Source organism: Tursiops truncatus, chromosome 8, assembly GCF_011762595.2.
Source record: "Tursiops truncatus isolate mTurTru1 chromosome 8, mTurTru1.mat.Y, whole genome shotgun sequence".
In the NCBI taxonomy this organism is placed as follows: Eukaryota; Metazoa; Chordata; class Mammalia; order Artiodactyla; family Delphinidae; genus Tursiops; species Tursiops truncatus.
Window position 1 is genome coordinate 96,525,689 of NC_047041.1, and position 14,717 is coordinate 96,540,405.

At 47.8% G+C, this 14,717-nt stretch overlaps 1 protein-coding gene across 4 annotated transcripts; it reads right to left on the minus strand.

Annotated features, from left to right (window-relative positions):
* Positions 1–9,961: 9,961 nt before the first annotated feature.
* On the minus strand, positions 9,962–12,322 carry TIMM10 (translocase of inner mitochondrial membrane 10). Of its 4 annotated transcripts, none has more exons than XM_019948491.3 (3): positions 12,217–12,322; positions 11,615–11,730; positions 9,962–10,393 (listed from the first exon to the last, which is right to left on the minus strand). In XM_019948491.3, exons 2-3 carry the CDS (start codon positions 11,683–11,685, stop codon positions 10,192–10,194), a joined length of 273 nt encoding a protein of 90 aa, XP_019804050.1. In that variant the 5' UTR covers positions 11,686–11,730; positions 12,217–12,322; the 3' UTR covers positions 9,962–10,191. The 4 variants fall into 4 exon arrangements, with proteins under 4 accessions (XP_019804050.1, XP_004315598.1, XP_019804052.1 ...); XM_004315550.3 differs by having other exon boundaries at positions 12,152–12,252; XM_019948493.3 differs by having other exon boundaries at positions 12,130–12,241.
* Positions 12,323–14,717: the final 2,395 nt, after the last annotated feature.

Genomic DNA, 14,717 nt, shown 5'->3' on the forward strand with positions numbered 1-14,717 from the left:
AATCCGCGAAATGAGGCTAGGACGAAGTGGATCGACGGAGTGAACAGTTGTAGTTACAACCGGCCGGGGCTGCACCCCGAGGTAGGGGCGGGGGCTCCCTTCCCTAACCCTCCCCCTAGGTCGAGTTTCACGGGCACGTGACTCGTCCTCTGGTCCCCAGATACTCTCCCCGGCACACGCCCCTGCACCTAAAATGTCCACCCTTACTCCCTCCCCCTCCCCTCCCCCTCGGCCCCCCAGACAGAATCGGGGCAGCGCCCTCTGTATCCTTGGTCAAAACAAAGAACAACTCGGCTGGAGCCGACTGACCGCGATGCAGGGCAGCCTTGGGTGGGGTTTTGAACTGTGCACTTGGGAGTATAGTTTTCCGAGAGGCAGAATGACCCGGGTTTCTTTGTGGAATTAGATCGAGGTCTGAGAGTGGACTTGAAAACTGGCCTGGGTTATCCTGAGCAAGTTGCTTAACCTCTCTGAGCCTCGGTTCTCATAACAATAGTACCTACCTTACAGCAGTACCCACAATAGTACTGCCGAGAGGTGGGGGCTGGAATTGGGGGTTGTGAGGCAGGTAAAGTGCTCATCACAGCGCTTGGCACAAAGTAAGCATAATAAATGTTCACTGTTGTTGTTACTACTGTCATTATTATTATTTTAGAAGATGTGGTGATGGGATGCTTCCAGTCACTTACTGATTCCTGGTAAATCTCTCAACCTCCCAGAGCCTCAGTTTCCTCATCTGTAAAATAGAGGGTGAACTGTGGTGTGGATTAATGGGATGAGGTCAAGGGCAAATAAATACAGATGTGAGTTTATTAGTGTGTTGAGAGTGATATTCGTGATACTCACAAAGCTCTGTGGGCATGTGAGCAACTGCCCAGGAAGTTCCAGACCCCAGACAGGAGGGGCTCTCTGAACGGCTGAGCCACCTAGCCACGAGAGGAACTTACATTTGCCGAGTGGCTACTATATGCTGGGCACTTTCCAAACAAAAATTATCATTAAATCGTCCAAACATTACAGGCTCATCTAAACCTCCGAGCTTCTCACAGAGGGAGAAGACTGGAGGCTGGCAGCTGGAAAATGGTGGGCAGAAGCAGGATGCAAAGTCAGGTCTGTCTGGCTTTGAAAGTGTGGCCCTTTCCATTCCTCCAGGTCAGGAAGAAACAGCAAGAGCAAAGGCTTAGCAGCAGAAAATGCACACGGAGTTCTCTCTGGCAGGAGCACAGTGTCAGGCTCTGATGCTTTCACTTCTCAAAATGAACTACTGGCTCCCAGAACTTCCACATCAAGGTCAAACTCCTTAGTTTTGCACAAGGGGCCCTAGAATAAGGACCCCCATGCCCAAGGCGGTCATGGATGGATCCCTTTGAGAATGCAATAAAGTTTTATGAGTCCATTCCCTATGAAAATGCCTGTGTGAACATGAACACACACATATATTTACATTTAATTTCCAAGGGTTTTGTGGAACCCCTCTACAGACTCTAGGGGTCCATGGGCCCCCGTGGCTGAAATGCTTGCCGCTCCTTATCTCCAACCCACATTGTGATATTTTCCCCTTGTGAACCGTCAGCTCCGTGGGGGCAAGGGTCTGGTCTGCTGTGGTCACTGCTGTATCTCCAGCACCAAAAACAGCACCTGGCACCTAAGACGCATTCAGTAAATACCTGTGGAATGAAGTGTGAAGCCAGCTGGTTTCACACCTCCTGCCCTTTGCACCTGCTGTTCCTTCATTTCTTTTTTTTTCCCTACAAATTTATTTATTTATTTTTGGCTGCGTTGGGTCTTCGTTGCTGCACATGGGCTTTCTCTAGTTGTGGTGAGTGGGGGCTACTCTTCCTTGTGATGCGTGGGTTTCTCATTGCGGTGGCTTCTCCTGTTGCGGAGCACGGGCTCTAGGCACGTGGGCTTCAGTAGTTGTGGCACATGGGCTTAGTTCTAAGCTCCACAGCACGTGGGAATCTTCCCTGACCAGGGCTCGAACCCGTGTCCCCTGAATTGGCAGACGGATTCTTAACCACTGCGCCACCAGGGAAGTCCCTCCTTCTTCATTTCTAATGCACTCATCCTTCACAACTCACCTCAATTTCACCTTTTTCTGGAAGCTCTGATCTCTTAGGCTGGGTTAGGGGTCCTGCCCATGTACTCCCCCCAAACGCGATTCTGTCCTGAAATGAAGCCCTCACACTGATCTAGAATCATCAGTTTAGTTGCCTGCTCCCTCCCCATGAGCTATAAATCTCTGGGGGGCACCTTGGGAACCACATTGTAGGTGATTTGTATGTCTGCTACCCGTCCCAGGACCTGGCCTGTAACAGCCTGTGGTAAACATTTATGGAATAAGTGGAAGAGGGCAGTGGGAGAGGGAGCTGGAAAGGTAGGCTGTGGTCAGTTTGGAATGACCCCTGCCAGGCCAAGGATTTCCCATGTTGTGAGATAGGTGATGGGAATGCCTGGATTTTGTTTTCTTGTTTTATTTTGGTTTACTTTGTTTGTTTTTAAGGGAGGAGACAGATATGGTCGGGTTTGTGTGTTTAATGAATGGAAAGGAGAGGGACTTTAAAGCAGTTAAGAGGCCACTGTAATAGTTCAGATAATTTAAAAAAAAATAGAGGAAAGAAGAGACTTTTTTTTGGCCACACCACATGGCATGTGGGATCTTAGTTCCTCCACCAGGGATTGAACCTGCGCCCCCTGCATTGGAAGGGCAGAGTCTTAACCACTGGACCCCCAGGGAAGTCCCAGAAAAGAGACTTAAGACACACTTCCATATCAGAATCAATAGAACTTACCAACCCCTCCTCCTGTCCCCCCAAATAATCCCTTTTTAGACTCTGTTCCCTTGACACTACCCATAGCTTGAGCAGAACAGTGCTATCACATTGGATCTCCTGCAGGCCGGTGGCCGGAGTTGGCCTCACAGCTGAGTGAACAGGAGTACTGGCTCGTGAGTCACAGGCTGGGTCCCAGTCCTGGCTCTGCAGCTGATGAGTTGCGCAGTTTGCCCAAGGCACTCACACTCCGAGCCTTACTCTTCTAGTCTATCATGTGCTGGAAATAACAGTATCCAGTTCACAATGAAGAAATTATTTATTCAGACTAACAGATAGTCATGGTAAACCCTTGCGTGAGGAATGTAAATAAATAGTGCAGCCACTTTGGAAAAACGGTTCGGCTGATCCTCAAATAGTTATACAGAGAGTCACCACATGACCCAGCAATTCCTCTCCCAGGTGTATACCCAAGAGAACTGAGAACACATGTGGACACAAAAACTTGGACACAGGGCTTCCCTCGCGGCGCAGTGGTTGAGAGTCCGCCTGCCGACGCAGGGGACACGGGTTCGTGCCCTGGTCCGGGAAGATCCCACATGCCGCGGAGCGGCTGGGCCCGTGAGCCATGGCCGCTGAGCCTGCGCATCCGGAGCCTGTGCTCCGCAACGGGAGAGGCCACAACGGTGAGAGGCCCACGTACTGCAAAAAAAAAAAACAACTTGGACACAAATGTTAATAACATTGTTATTCATAATAGCCAAAAAGTGCAAACAACCCAATTGTCCGTTAACAAATGGATAAACAAAATGTGTATAGTGGGAATTCCCTGGTGGGCCAGTGGTTAGGACTCTGCGCTTTCCCTACTGAAGGCCCGGGTTCAATCCCTGGTTGGGGAACTAAGATCCCACAAGCCGCGAGGTGTGACCAAAAAAAAAAAAAAAATGTGTATAGTAACAGTGAACGTATTATGGTTTGGCCATAAAAAGGAAGGAGGTACTGGTATATGCTACAACATGGATGAACCTTAAAAACGTTATGCTAAGTGAAAGCCAGATGCAAAAGATCCCATATTGTAGGGGTGCACTCAGGAAATGCCCAGAATAGGCAGCTATGCTGAGACCGTAGATTAGTCGTTGCCAAAAACGAGGAGGGAGACATGGGAAGTGACTGCTAATGAGTATGGGGTTCCTTCTTGGGGGTGGTGAAAATGTTACACTGTTAGATAGTGATGATGACAGTACAACCCTGTGAATGTACTAAAATCCATTTAATTGTACACTTAAAAGGGTGAATTTTATGATATGTGAATTATATCAGTTAAAAAAAATTTTTAAACGCTTTCACATGCATCAGGCACTAGGGATTGAAGGATGAATAAGACACAGACTCCATCCTCAGAGAACATAAAGTCCAGTGGGGGAGAGGAGTAGATGAATCAAATTATCACATAGTAAGTGTAATTACATCTAAAGGAAACGCCATTCAGTGGCTAAGAATCCACCCGCCGATGCAGGGGTTACAGGTTCGAGCCCTGGTCCAGAGAGATCCCACGTGCTGCGGAGCACCTAAGCCTGTGCGCCACGACTACTGAACCCACATGCCACAACTACTGAAGCCCACGCGCCTAGAGCCCATGCTCCACAACGAGAAGCCACCGCAATGAGAAGCCCACGCACCACGACGAAGAGTAGCCCCCACTCGCCGCACCCAGAGAAAGCCCACGCGCAGCAACGAAGACCCAATGCAGCCAAAAATAAATAAATAAATAAATTTATTAAAAAAAAATAAAGGAAGCGCCATGGAAGAGAAGTAACATATCATTGGGGAGGGGCATTGATCTAGACTGGAGGGCAGGGAGGAGTCCTTAAAGGTGTTGGTGCCACAGTCTGAAGATAGAAGACTTCCCATGTCTGAATCAGTAGGATTTACCAACCCCCAAGAGGAGGACACAGCATGCAGAGGCCCTACAACAGGAGGATGCCTGAGACATTCAGGGAACTGAAGGAGGGCCTGAATGGAAGAACACACAGAATGAGGCGGGCTGTGGCATGAAGCTGCAGCTGGAAAAGTAGATACAGGCCAATTGCACCGTACCTTCTAAGATGATAAGAAGTGCTCAGTGGGACTTCCCTGGTGGTCCAGTGGTTAAGACGCCACACTTCCAATGCAGGGGGTGTGGGTTCCATCCCTGGTTGGGGAACTAAGATTGCACATGCCGCGCAGCGCAGCCCCCCAAAATTTTTTAATTTAAAAATTAAAATAAAAAGAAGTGCTCAATGATGACAGAAAATGACCTTCCTCCTTCCTCCCTAACTCGCTCTACCTCCGTTGCTGCCTGTGTCGGTAGAAGCACCGCCTTGCACACAGTTGCTTAAGCTCAAAGCCAAGTTATCCAGACGCGGCTCCCAGCCTTACTTTCCACGTCCAACCTACCAGTGAGCTTGTGGCTGCTGCCTTTAAAGACTTCTCCTCTCCATCTTCTGCTGGCCCCCAAGCCTAGGTTTCATCAACTCCCGCCTGGACTCCAGCGACCCTTTCAGCCTGGCCTTCCCAATTCCACTCGTGCCAGTGAGTCCACCTTCCAGTCAGAATGATCCTGGCTTCAACCAGGCCTCTCCCCTTGGAAGTTTCCACGACTGTTGGGCAAACGTACAAACTCCCAACAATGCCCCCTAGTCCATCCGGGCCCTCCTGCTGCCCCCACCTCCCTCTGGCCTCTCTCTTCTCTATGCTTTCACTGTTGTGACCTGTTCTCATCCATTAAAACCCCGCGTTCTCCCACCTGGGCTGGAACATTCCCCCACCCTGGCCTATCTAATCCTTCAGATTTTGACTTAACGGGCACTTCCTACAGGAAGGCTCCTTGCCTGACTCCAGCAATAAACCCCTTTGCTATATGACTCGTACAACATTCGAGTCACCCTTTGATAAAACTCATCACGACGTGTCTGTTTCCTCTGATAGACTGTATGGGCCAGAGGATAGGAACCTGAGCCCACCTTCCCCACCACTATCCTCCCACCACTTAACAAAGAAGCCACCACCCACCACTGCCCCCAACCTGGCAAATTCCTACCCATCCTTCAAATCTCACTCACCTACATCGCTTTCAAGGGGACAGCCTTCCCTGAGCACCCAGACTTGGGGGGGTCATCTGTTTACAGAGCCCCACACTTCCCTGGGCATCTCTTACAGCACTTATCACAGCTGTAAAAGTGACTGATTTTAATATGTCTCCCCCCTTTGATTTTCTGTCTTGTTTCTCTTTGCCCCAGCATTTAAAAAAATGCTTGTCACAAGACTCCCCCCAGGTCAGCCCACAAGAATTCTTATGAAAATCCCTAAAACTGCATGCAAAATTCTGTGCATGAACAATTTTCTGAAGAACCAGTCTGTGGCTTTTGTTGGCGTTTCAAAGGGGCCCAAGATGTGAAAGGCTAAGAACCTTCTCCCAGGAGCTGAAGGGGCTGTCTTTCCTTCAAAACAGCCCTGCCAACCGACTTCTATGCAAAACCATTGCCCTAGAATATAAGTTCCAAGTGGGCAACAATCTTTATTTTGTTCATTGGTGTACCCCCAAATGCCTGGAACGGTGCCTGGTCCCTTCCAGATGTGGGTGTAGAATGACCAAACATAGTCTTTGATGACTGTAACAGTTGTGAGAACTGTGTAGTGGTTAACTATTGCTGCATAACAAATTACCCCAAAATGTAACGGCTTAAAACAACATTTATCACCTCAGTTTCTCTAGGCTGGGAGTCAGCGTGCAGCTTAGTTGGGTCCTCTGCTTCAGGGTCTCTCACAGGGCTCTAAAGTGCCAGCCAGGGCTGTAGTCATCTGAACGTTTGACTGGGGAAGGATCTGCTCCTGAGCTCACTCATGTGGTTGCCAGCAGGATTCAGCTCCTCACTGGCTGTGGGCTGGAGGCTGCCCTGAGTTCCCCACCACATGGGCCTCTTCAAAGGGCAGCTCACAACATGGAAGCTTGCTTCAACAGATCTTGCAAGGAGGAGGAGAAGAGGAGAAAGGGAGGAAGAGAGAGAGAGAGACAATAACAAGATGGCCGTTACAATCTTTTGTGTCTTAACCTTGGAAGCAGCTTTCATCACCTTTGCTCTGTTCTGTTTGTTAGAAGCAAGTCTCTATTTAGGTCTAGTGCACACTCAAGGGAAGGAGATTATACTAGGAATGAATAGGAATGAACAGCAGTGGCAGGATCATTACATGTGTTCTCATATAGTGTCTGGCTCATCTGAAAACCCAAAGAGCAGAAGGTGCAGACCAAATGCCTACAGGTCAAGCAGATGGTGACAGGGAAGAAATGAGAGGTGGGAGGTTTGGCGGACAGCTGAGCCTCTACCCATCCTCCAGCAGCAGACCACTGCCAAGCAGGAATGTAGGCTGATTTGTCAGATCTTCTAACTTTTCAAAAGAAGCCAAAGTCCTGATTTTTATGAGACACTTCCCGGTTTTTAAAATTGATAATCGCCGCAGAGCAACTAAGCCCGTGTGCCACAACTACTGAGCCTGCGCTCTAGAGCCTGTGCTCCACAACAAGAGAAGCCACTGCAATGAGAAGCCCGCGCACCGCAACGAAGAGTAGCCCCCGCTCACCGCAACTAGAGAAAGCCCACGCCCAGCAACGAAGACCCAACACAGCCAAAAATAAATAAGTAAATACATAAATTTATGAAAATAAATAAATGAAACTGATAATCTAGCAAACACACATGTGAGCAGTTTTTGACTCTTCTCGATGGCAGAAAAGGCCTAACCTATTCTACTACTCTATATGTTTGTTCCATCTCTCCTATGCCCACCCTCCCAACCGCCACACTCGTTCACTGAAGGCAGGGACCTAGTTAATTCACTTGCACACTTTCTACAGCTCTCTGCACGCAGCAAGCCAACAGTAACTACTGCTGAAGAGAATATGTCATGGCTGACATCAGGGAGCGTGCCCCACCCACACCCGCGCTCCAGTCCTAGAGGGGCGGGTGAAAGTGGCCGCTCATGTCTGAATTAGCTGCAATCCTGGCTCTAGCACTTGCTTGATGTATGACCTTTAGCAAGTTACTAACTTTTCAGAGCCTCAATTTCTTCACCTATAACAATAATGGTACCTGCCTCAGAGTTATGAGTTTTAACTGAAATAATATACTTATTAGCACAATGTAGCAACTCGATAGCTATTCTTACTGGCATCATCCCCCTGTTTCCTCACCAGCTCCCTGGCATGTCTCCCCTGAATCCATTAAGCCATCATTACCACTATCCACCTGGCTGACAGCTAGAGGGAGCTTTAAAATGCAGATCTGTCATTTTCAGTGCCAGGGTTTACATCCTTCAACAGTTTGCCGATGCCCTTTGGAGAAAATCCAAACTCTTTTAACTCAGCTCATCAGGCGCTTTGGAGATGCGCCTGCGCAGCCCTCGGGCAGGTCTCCTCTCTCACCACTACCTCCCTTCCCATTTGGCACTCCAGGCAGGCCAGAGCTTTGTTTCTTCACGGCTCCACACTTTCTGCCACTCCAAAGCTTTTGCAAGTGCTCTCTGTCGAGCTGGAACCTCTTCTCTCCATTCTCTACCACCCCTTCTAGATGTTCCAGCTATGTGCTCTGAAAATTCCTGACGTTCCTTGCTAAACCTGAGGGCAGGTACAATATCTGTTTTCCTCACCACTCTGCTCTTCCTAGTACAACGGCCGCAAGGAATACACCAATAATACACATTTGTAGAACTGGCCACAGCAGTGCTGATTCCCGTGGGCAGACAGCGCCACCTGTTGACGCAAGTTGGCACTTCAGTACCTACAAAGGAGCCTTAGCTCTCTGCCCACGCTTAAGGTAGATGGACAAGTTTTGAAGTTTTCAGGGGGTCTATCTCGAGACTCCTTACATCAAAGTTAGCAATTTAAAAAAAAAAGAAAAAAAAGAGCTAACATTATTGAGTATTTAACGTGGGAGAATTAGGCACTTTCCTAAGTGTTTTAGTTATTAACACGTTTAATCTTCACAACCACTCAATGAAGTAGGTACTTTTATCGCTTTATAGATAGGGTAACTGAGGCACAGAGTAGTCAAATGCCTCACCCAAGATCACACAGCCAGAAAATTTCATCCCAGGTGGTCTGACTTGAACCTGGATTTTTTTTTTTTTTTTTTGGCCACACTGCGCAGCTTGTAGGATCCTAGCTCCTGACCAGGAAATGAACCCAGGCCCTAGGCAGTGAAAGCGCAAAGTCCCAACCACTGGACCGCCAGGGAATTCCCTGAACCTGTACTTTTAAGCCTGAAACTCACTGCCTCTACCGTCTCCTTTCCTGTGAGCCCAATGACCTGGTGAAGTTACACCCCAGACACCTCCCTCTGCTGCGAAGGCGCTGCTACCAGGGGCACTGGCGTCAACCAAAATTCCTTCTGCAGTGAACCCTACGTTTTGAGAACTGCACAGTTCTGCAAGAGCACCCTCAGGACAGGAAGTAGATGCGGGCTCTCCTCCACGAGCAGTCAACCCTGACCTCCGTTATTGCTCCTCGCCTGTGACCTCCAGCAAACCACCACCTCTCTGAGCTCCCTTTCCCTAACAGGGCCTTTGGCCTGCTGAGTGGATGAGACTGGATACCCCATGAAGAGTGAGGAGCGCAGTCCCTGACTGAGATTCAGGTGAACACTGAATGGCAGTGGTTATCACTCGGTCCCCTCCCTGGATCGCACACATCACACATGAAGCTGGGTCCCTTCACATGTTTCGATACTGCTGTTTAGAACCAAGAGGTTGTGGCTACTTCATGCTTAGGTTCCATCTACTTTCCACTCTCTCCTCTAAATCATTCCTTTATATCATTGAGGAAAATGCCTGCCTGCACTTGATTTTAAGTTGTTAGACATAAATAATATATACTAGGCACTTTCTATGGCCTAGTCATTATTCTAAATAGTTTGTTCATATTAACTCATTTAATCTTCACAACAGCCCTGATTCTCCCCACTTTACAGATGAGGAAGCTAGGCACAGTGAAATGACACGTTCAGGGTCACACAGCAAGTGGCTGACGTGGAAGGTAAACTTAAGCCGTGGTACCAGTCTATGCTTTTAAACACTACGTGAGACTCCCTCTGCTGGTAGAGGCTGTGTCTGCTGCCTTTACTCCCAAGTGCCAGGAACACTGCTTTGCACACTGTAGGTGTCAACAAACTTGTTTTAATATATAATATATATAAACACACAGTCACATGCCAGTGTGACAAACACCCCTTCTCCGACCGGGAAAGAGCTCCATCATACCCTGGGCTCCTGGAGACTTTCCAGAAAGAGCCTAGGCCTGGCAGTCTTCACAGATGACACCCAATGGGGGCACTTTTATTAGACAAGTGGGAAAGGACAGGGTGCACCTTACGGTGTACTGCCTGGGGCCTCATGCAGGCCCAGAACTCTGCTGCACCCTCTTCATCAGCTCTTCGTCCTGCATAGACAATTCTGTCAACTTTTTGCCCATCCGCTCATGGATATCCAGGTACTTGGAGACACACCGGTCCAGGCACACAGACTCGCCCTTGGACAGTTCTGCTTCCTTGTAGTGGGGAGGCACGCACTTCCGGTGGCAGGCACTGGTCATTCTAGAAAGAAGGAAGGGCAAGGTCAGGTCAGCAGCCTCCTGTGGCATACCAGGAACCCTCAGCCATTCCTGCCCTGCTATACTGATTTCACCTCCCCGAGAAGGCAGTGTAAATCCTCAGTTTGCACCTCAACTATCTTGGAAGATCCTTGAGAGTAGGAACCATTAGCCATGTTTATGACTAATCAAACAGGAACCATTAGCTGAGTACCAGCTATGTTCCAGACGTCGTGCTAAGTGCTTGACAGGGATTCTGTCATGCAGTTCTTACGATAATCCTAAGAGGTAGGCACAATCATTATCCCCCTTTTTACAGATAAGGAAATGAAGGCACAGAGAGCCTCAGGACCACATAAAGCTGGGCTATGAACCCAGGTAGCCTGACTTTACAGCCTACATTTAAAAATTATTCTGATAAATAGCCTCCAAGATAAAACAACGAATCTAGGGAGGATACCAGAGAGCTTAAGCCAATAAAAATAGCAAATATTTGTTGACTGCTTACTCGACTTGTGTTGGGCTTAACGCTAAGAGCTTGTCATATACTTTTACATTTCATATTGCTAATGTCTCTGTGAGGAAGGTACTATTATTAACTCCACTTTACAGATGGGGAAACCACTGGTCTAACCGTCCATGTAACTTGCCCAAGGCCATAGTAGTGGTGGTTGGTGCAGCTACGATTTGTTCCCAAATTTGCCAGATGGTTATGGGCACTAGTTAGGAGTCAGACTGAGTTACTGGTTCTGACATTGCTACTGACCAGCTGTGGACCCTGAGAGTTATTTAACCTCTAGAAACCTCAATGTCCTTACCTTTAAAAAAAGATAATGCATATAAAATGCTCAGCATGTGTCTGAGATGGATTAAGAGTCTAAGAAATGTTGACTACTAAGCGGGCTACGTCCTATTTGCCACAAGGCAAATGCTCTACTCTTCCTGGAACACAACCAGAGCCGAGGCGGGACCTTCTCTTCCTGCTCAGCTCCTACGTCGCCAATTCCATCCCAACCTAAATGCCCAGTTCCTTCTAGTGACCCCACACTGCGTCTGCATTAGCCCTTAAGCATGGGGCGGGAGTTGGGGGTGCTGGGAGGGTAAGCCCGGGCCTCAGGTTTCCCCGGAATGAGGAAAATAATCTTCAGAAGTTATCCACCTCTGCCTTGGCAAGAGTGACCTGGGATCATTCTCTAAGACAAGGCAGCGCAGAATCAGCCCTTACCTGTTGTACATATCAGCCATCATCTCAACCTCCAGTTCTGCCGCCAGCTGCTGGGCCCTAAGCGGGTCCATTTCAGCCCTGCACCGTGGAAGAGATCTCCCTCTGGCCTCCTAATCCTGGGGGCAGACATCATGGTCAGCACCCAGCCCCCCCATTCACCTTCCCATCGCAGGGGCTGGAGGATGTGGAGGAATCAGAGGGCATCAGACCAGCAGGGGCCACTGACCTCAGTGAATTCAAACGTCCCATTTCACAGATGTGGGAACTGAGGCCAAGAAGGGGAACACTGCCTAGCCCAAGGTCACAGAACATGTCAATGGCGGGTCTGGAAATCGAGCCCCAGAGCCCTGACTCCCAATCCCTCTAGGTCACCTCTATCCAGGAGAAGAAGGGGAGACCGGAACGGAGCATGAACCTGCGGGGCCCTAAGAATTCGATCACACGCGGGACTAAGGCGCCCGGGCCCCAGCCCAGGGTCTACACCTCTGAAATGGCGGCGCCATCATCAGGATCACCTTGAGGTCAGACGTCACTCACCACGGCCTGGGGCCTGCCACAACGGCCCCTATGTCCCCAACTTCGGGTAAACACTACAAACTCACCGGGCGCTCAGGTAGGATAGGTCGGACGCACCGGGGTCACTTCCGGGAGGGAAATCCCGCCTCTTCTCTGATCCGTACGCACTTCCGGAATGAAGTACCAACGAGGCGGCGCGGGAAAATCCGCTACCATAGAGAGGGAGCTGCTGGCCCCGCCTAAGGCGTCTCCCAAATGCTAGAGAGGACTCCAAAATACCATAGAGGCTTGAGCGGGGCGCAGAGCGCCTGCAGACTGGTTAGAATTCTTGTCTTTAGGGGTGTCACGGAGAGATTTGAGTTTATTGGTTCTGTAAGAGGGGCAGGACCACAGAACTCAGTGAACCTCGTCCTCACCTCCGGAGAGCCGAGGCCAGAGCGCCAATGAGGCGCGGAGTAGGAAGAATGCCGCCAAACTGCAGCTCTCAGTTTGTGATGTACTTAAGGTCACCTGGGACGCTTAAAATAATCCCGAAGCCCAGGGCTCACTTCGTACCAATTAAATCAGAATCCCTGGGAGTAGGACTCAGGCATCAGTACATTTTAAAACTCCCCAGGTGATTCCCATGTGCAACCAAGTTTGAGGACCAATGCTCAGAGGCCCTTTGTGTGAACACAGCTGTGTGTAGGTCACTAAACTTTCTCTGGGGTTGCAGAGACAAGCGAGGCACGGTTTCTGCTTGCAGAAAGATGAGTCAAGTATACAATATGTTTTAGTCAGCTTCTGTTAGACGCCCTGGGCCCTAAAGAGATGAATAGGGCCACTGTGGCTGCCACCAGAACTGACCTAGTGTGTTTGGGTGAGGAAGACAGAGGGTACTTGTGAACTCTTCATCTTTCAAGACTTAATGTATTCCTCGGGTCTGCACGCCCCCCTCCCGCAACCCCCCCCCCCAAGAAAAACCCACCTCAATCCCTGGATTTTTCAAGGGATTTCCCAGTAAACGAAATTTAGAAGATGCAAATTAATAATGCAGTGGTACACTGCCCATAGCAGAAGGTGGGCTAGACACTTTATATGGCTGGTCACCATATGCTTCCCTAAGGAAGTCCCAATTTTAAATTTCGGCCTCATTACTGCTCTAAGGACTCAAACTTATTTGTCAGACCCTGTGCCTTGATACTTTAAAATTTAGGTATAGCATTCAGATAGTAAAGTAGTAAAATACACAAGCTTACTTTTTAAATATATATTCATTTTTATAACTATCTCCCAGATCAAGATACAAAATATTTCCAGCACCTTAAAAAGTTATCTCATGTTCCTTCCCAGTCAATACTCCCTCTTCTGCAGTGAACCACTATTCTGACTTCTATCACCATCAGTTAGTTCTGCCTACTCCTGAACTTCATGTAAAGGAAATTATACATTGTTTTCCGTTTTGTGCCTCACTTCTTTAGCTCAGTGTAGCATCCGTAAGATTTCATCCATATTGTCGTGTGTATCTCTTATTCATTCTTTTTTATGGCTGTCTAGTGTTTGATTGTATATATAAGCCACAGTTCATTTATCTATTCTCCTACTGATGGACTTTTGGGTTGTTTCCAGTTTGGGGCTATTATGATAATGCTGCCACGTATATTATTGTATATATGTTATCCTGGTTTTTACTTTTGAGAATCTAGTCAACATATTATGGAGTATTAAGAAATTGCATGGAAAAAGGAGGTGGGTTCTTAAGAGAGGAATCTGCTTCCTAGATGGGATTTTTATTAGGTTTTATGAAAGGTTACATACTGTATGATTCCATTTAAATCACATTCTCAAAATGACAATATTATAGAGATGGGAGAAGAGATTAATGGTTGCCTAGGGTTAGAGTTGGTGGGGGGAGGGAAGGAGGTGTGCCTAAGGGGATAGCACAAGGGAAATCTTTGTGTTGATGAAATTGGTTCTGTGCCCTGATTGTGGGAGAAGGTGTTTATTCAAATCTAAGCTGTCATAGAAGTATACATGCCATTGTACCAATGCCAGTTTCCTGGCTTTGACATTGCATATAGTTATGAAAGATTTAGCCTTCAGTGGATAAATCTTAAGTAAAATTTAACCTTCTGTACCCTCTCTGTACTATTTATGCAACTGCCTATAAACCTATAATTATTTCAAAATAAAGTTTTAAAAATCATTACAAAACAAACGAACAAACAAAAAGATAAAAATGATATCGTATTTAAAGCACCTAGTCCATGACAGATGCTCAATAAAAATGAATCTTTTTGTTTTAGATTTTTATTTATTAGGGAAAATTTTTAAAGTACACGGAAGTGGAGAGCACAATATATTGAACTTCCACATATTAATCACCCATCACCAAGATTTCACAGTTGTCAACATTTAGCCATATTTTCTTCATCTAATTGTATCGCTAACAGATGAAGTCTTTTTTCTACAATGACATTTTTTTTCTTTGTTTTTCTTTCTTTCTTTTTTTTTGGCTGCATTGGGTCCTCGCTGCGCGCGGGCTTCCTCTAGTTGTGGTGAGCAGGGGCTACTGTTCATTGCAGTGCGCCGGCTTCTCATTGTGGTG

Bases quoted from the DNA above. Each gene is read 5' to 3' on its own strand.
- TIMM10 (XM_019948491.3), bottom strand. From the start codon at position 11,685: ATGGACCCGCTTAGGGCCCAGCAGCTGGCGGCAGAACTGGAGGTTGAG. The intron at 10,394-11,614 runs GTAAGGGCTGAT...CCTTCTTTCTAG, and splicing joins ATGGCTGATATGTACAACAG to AATGACCAGTGCCTGCCACC.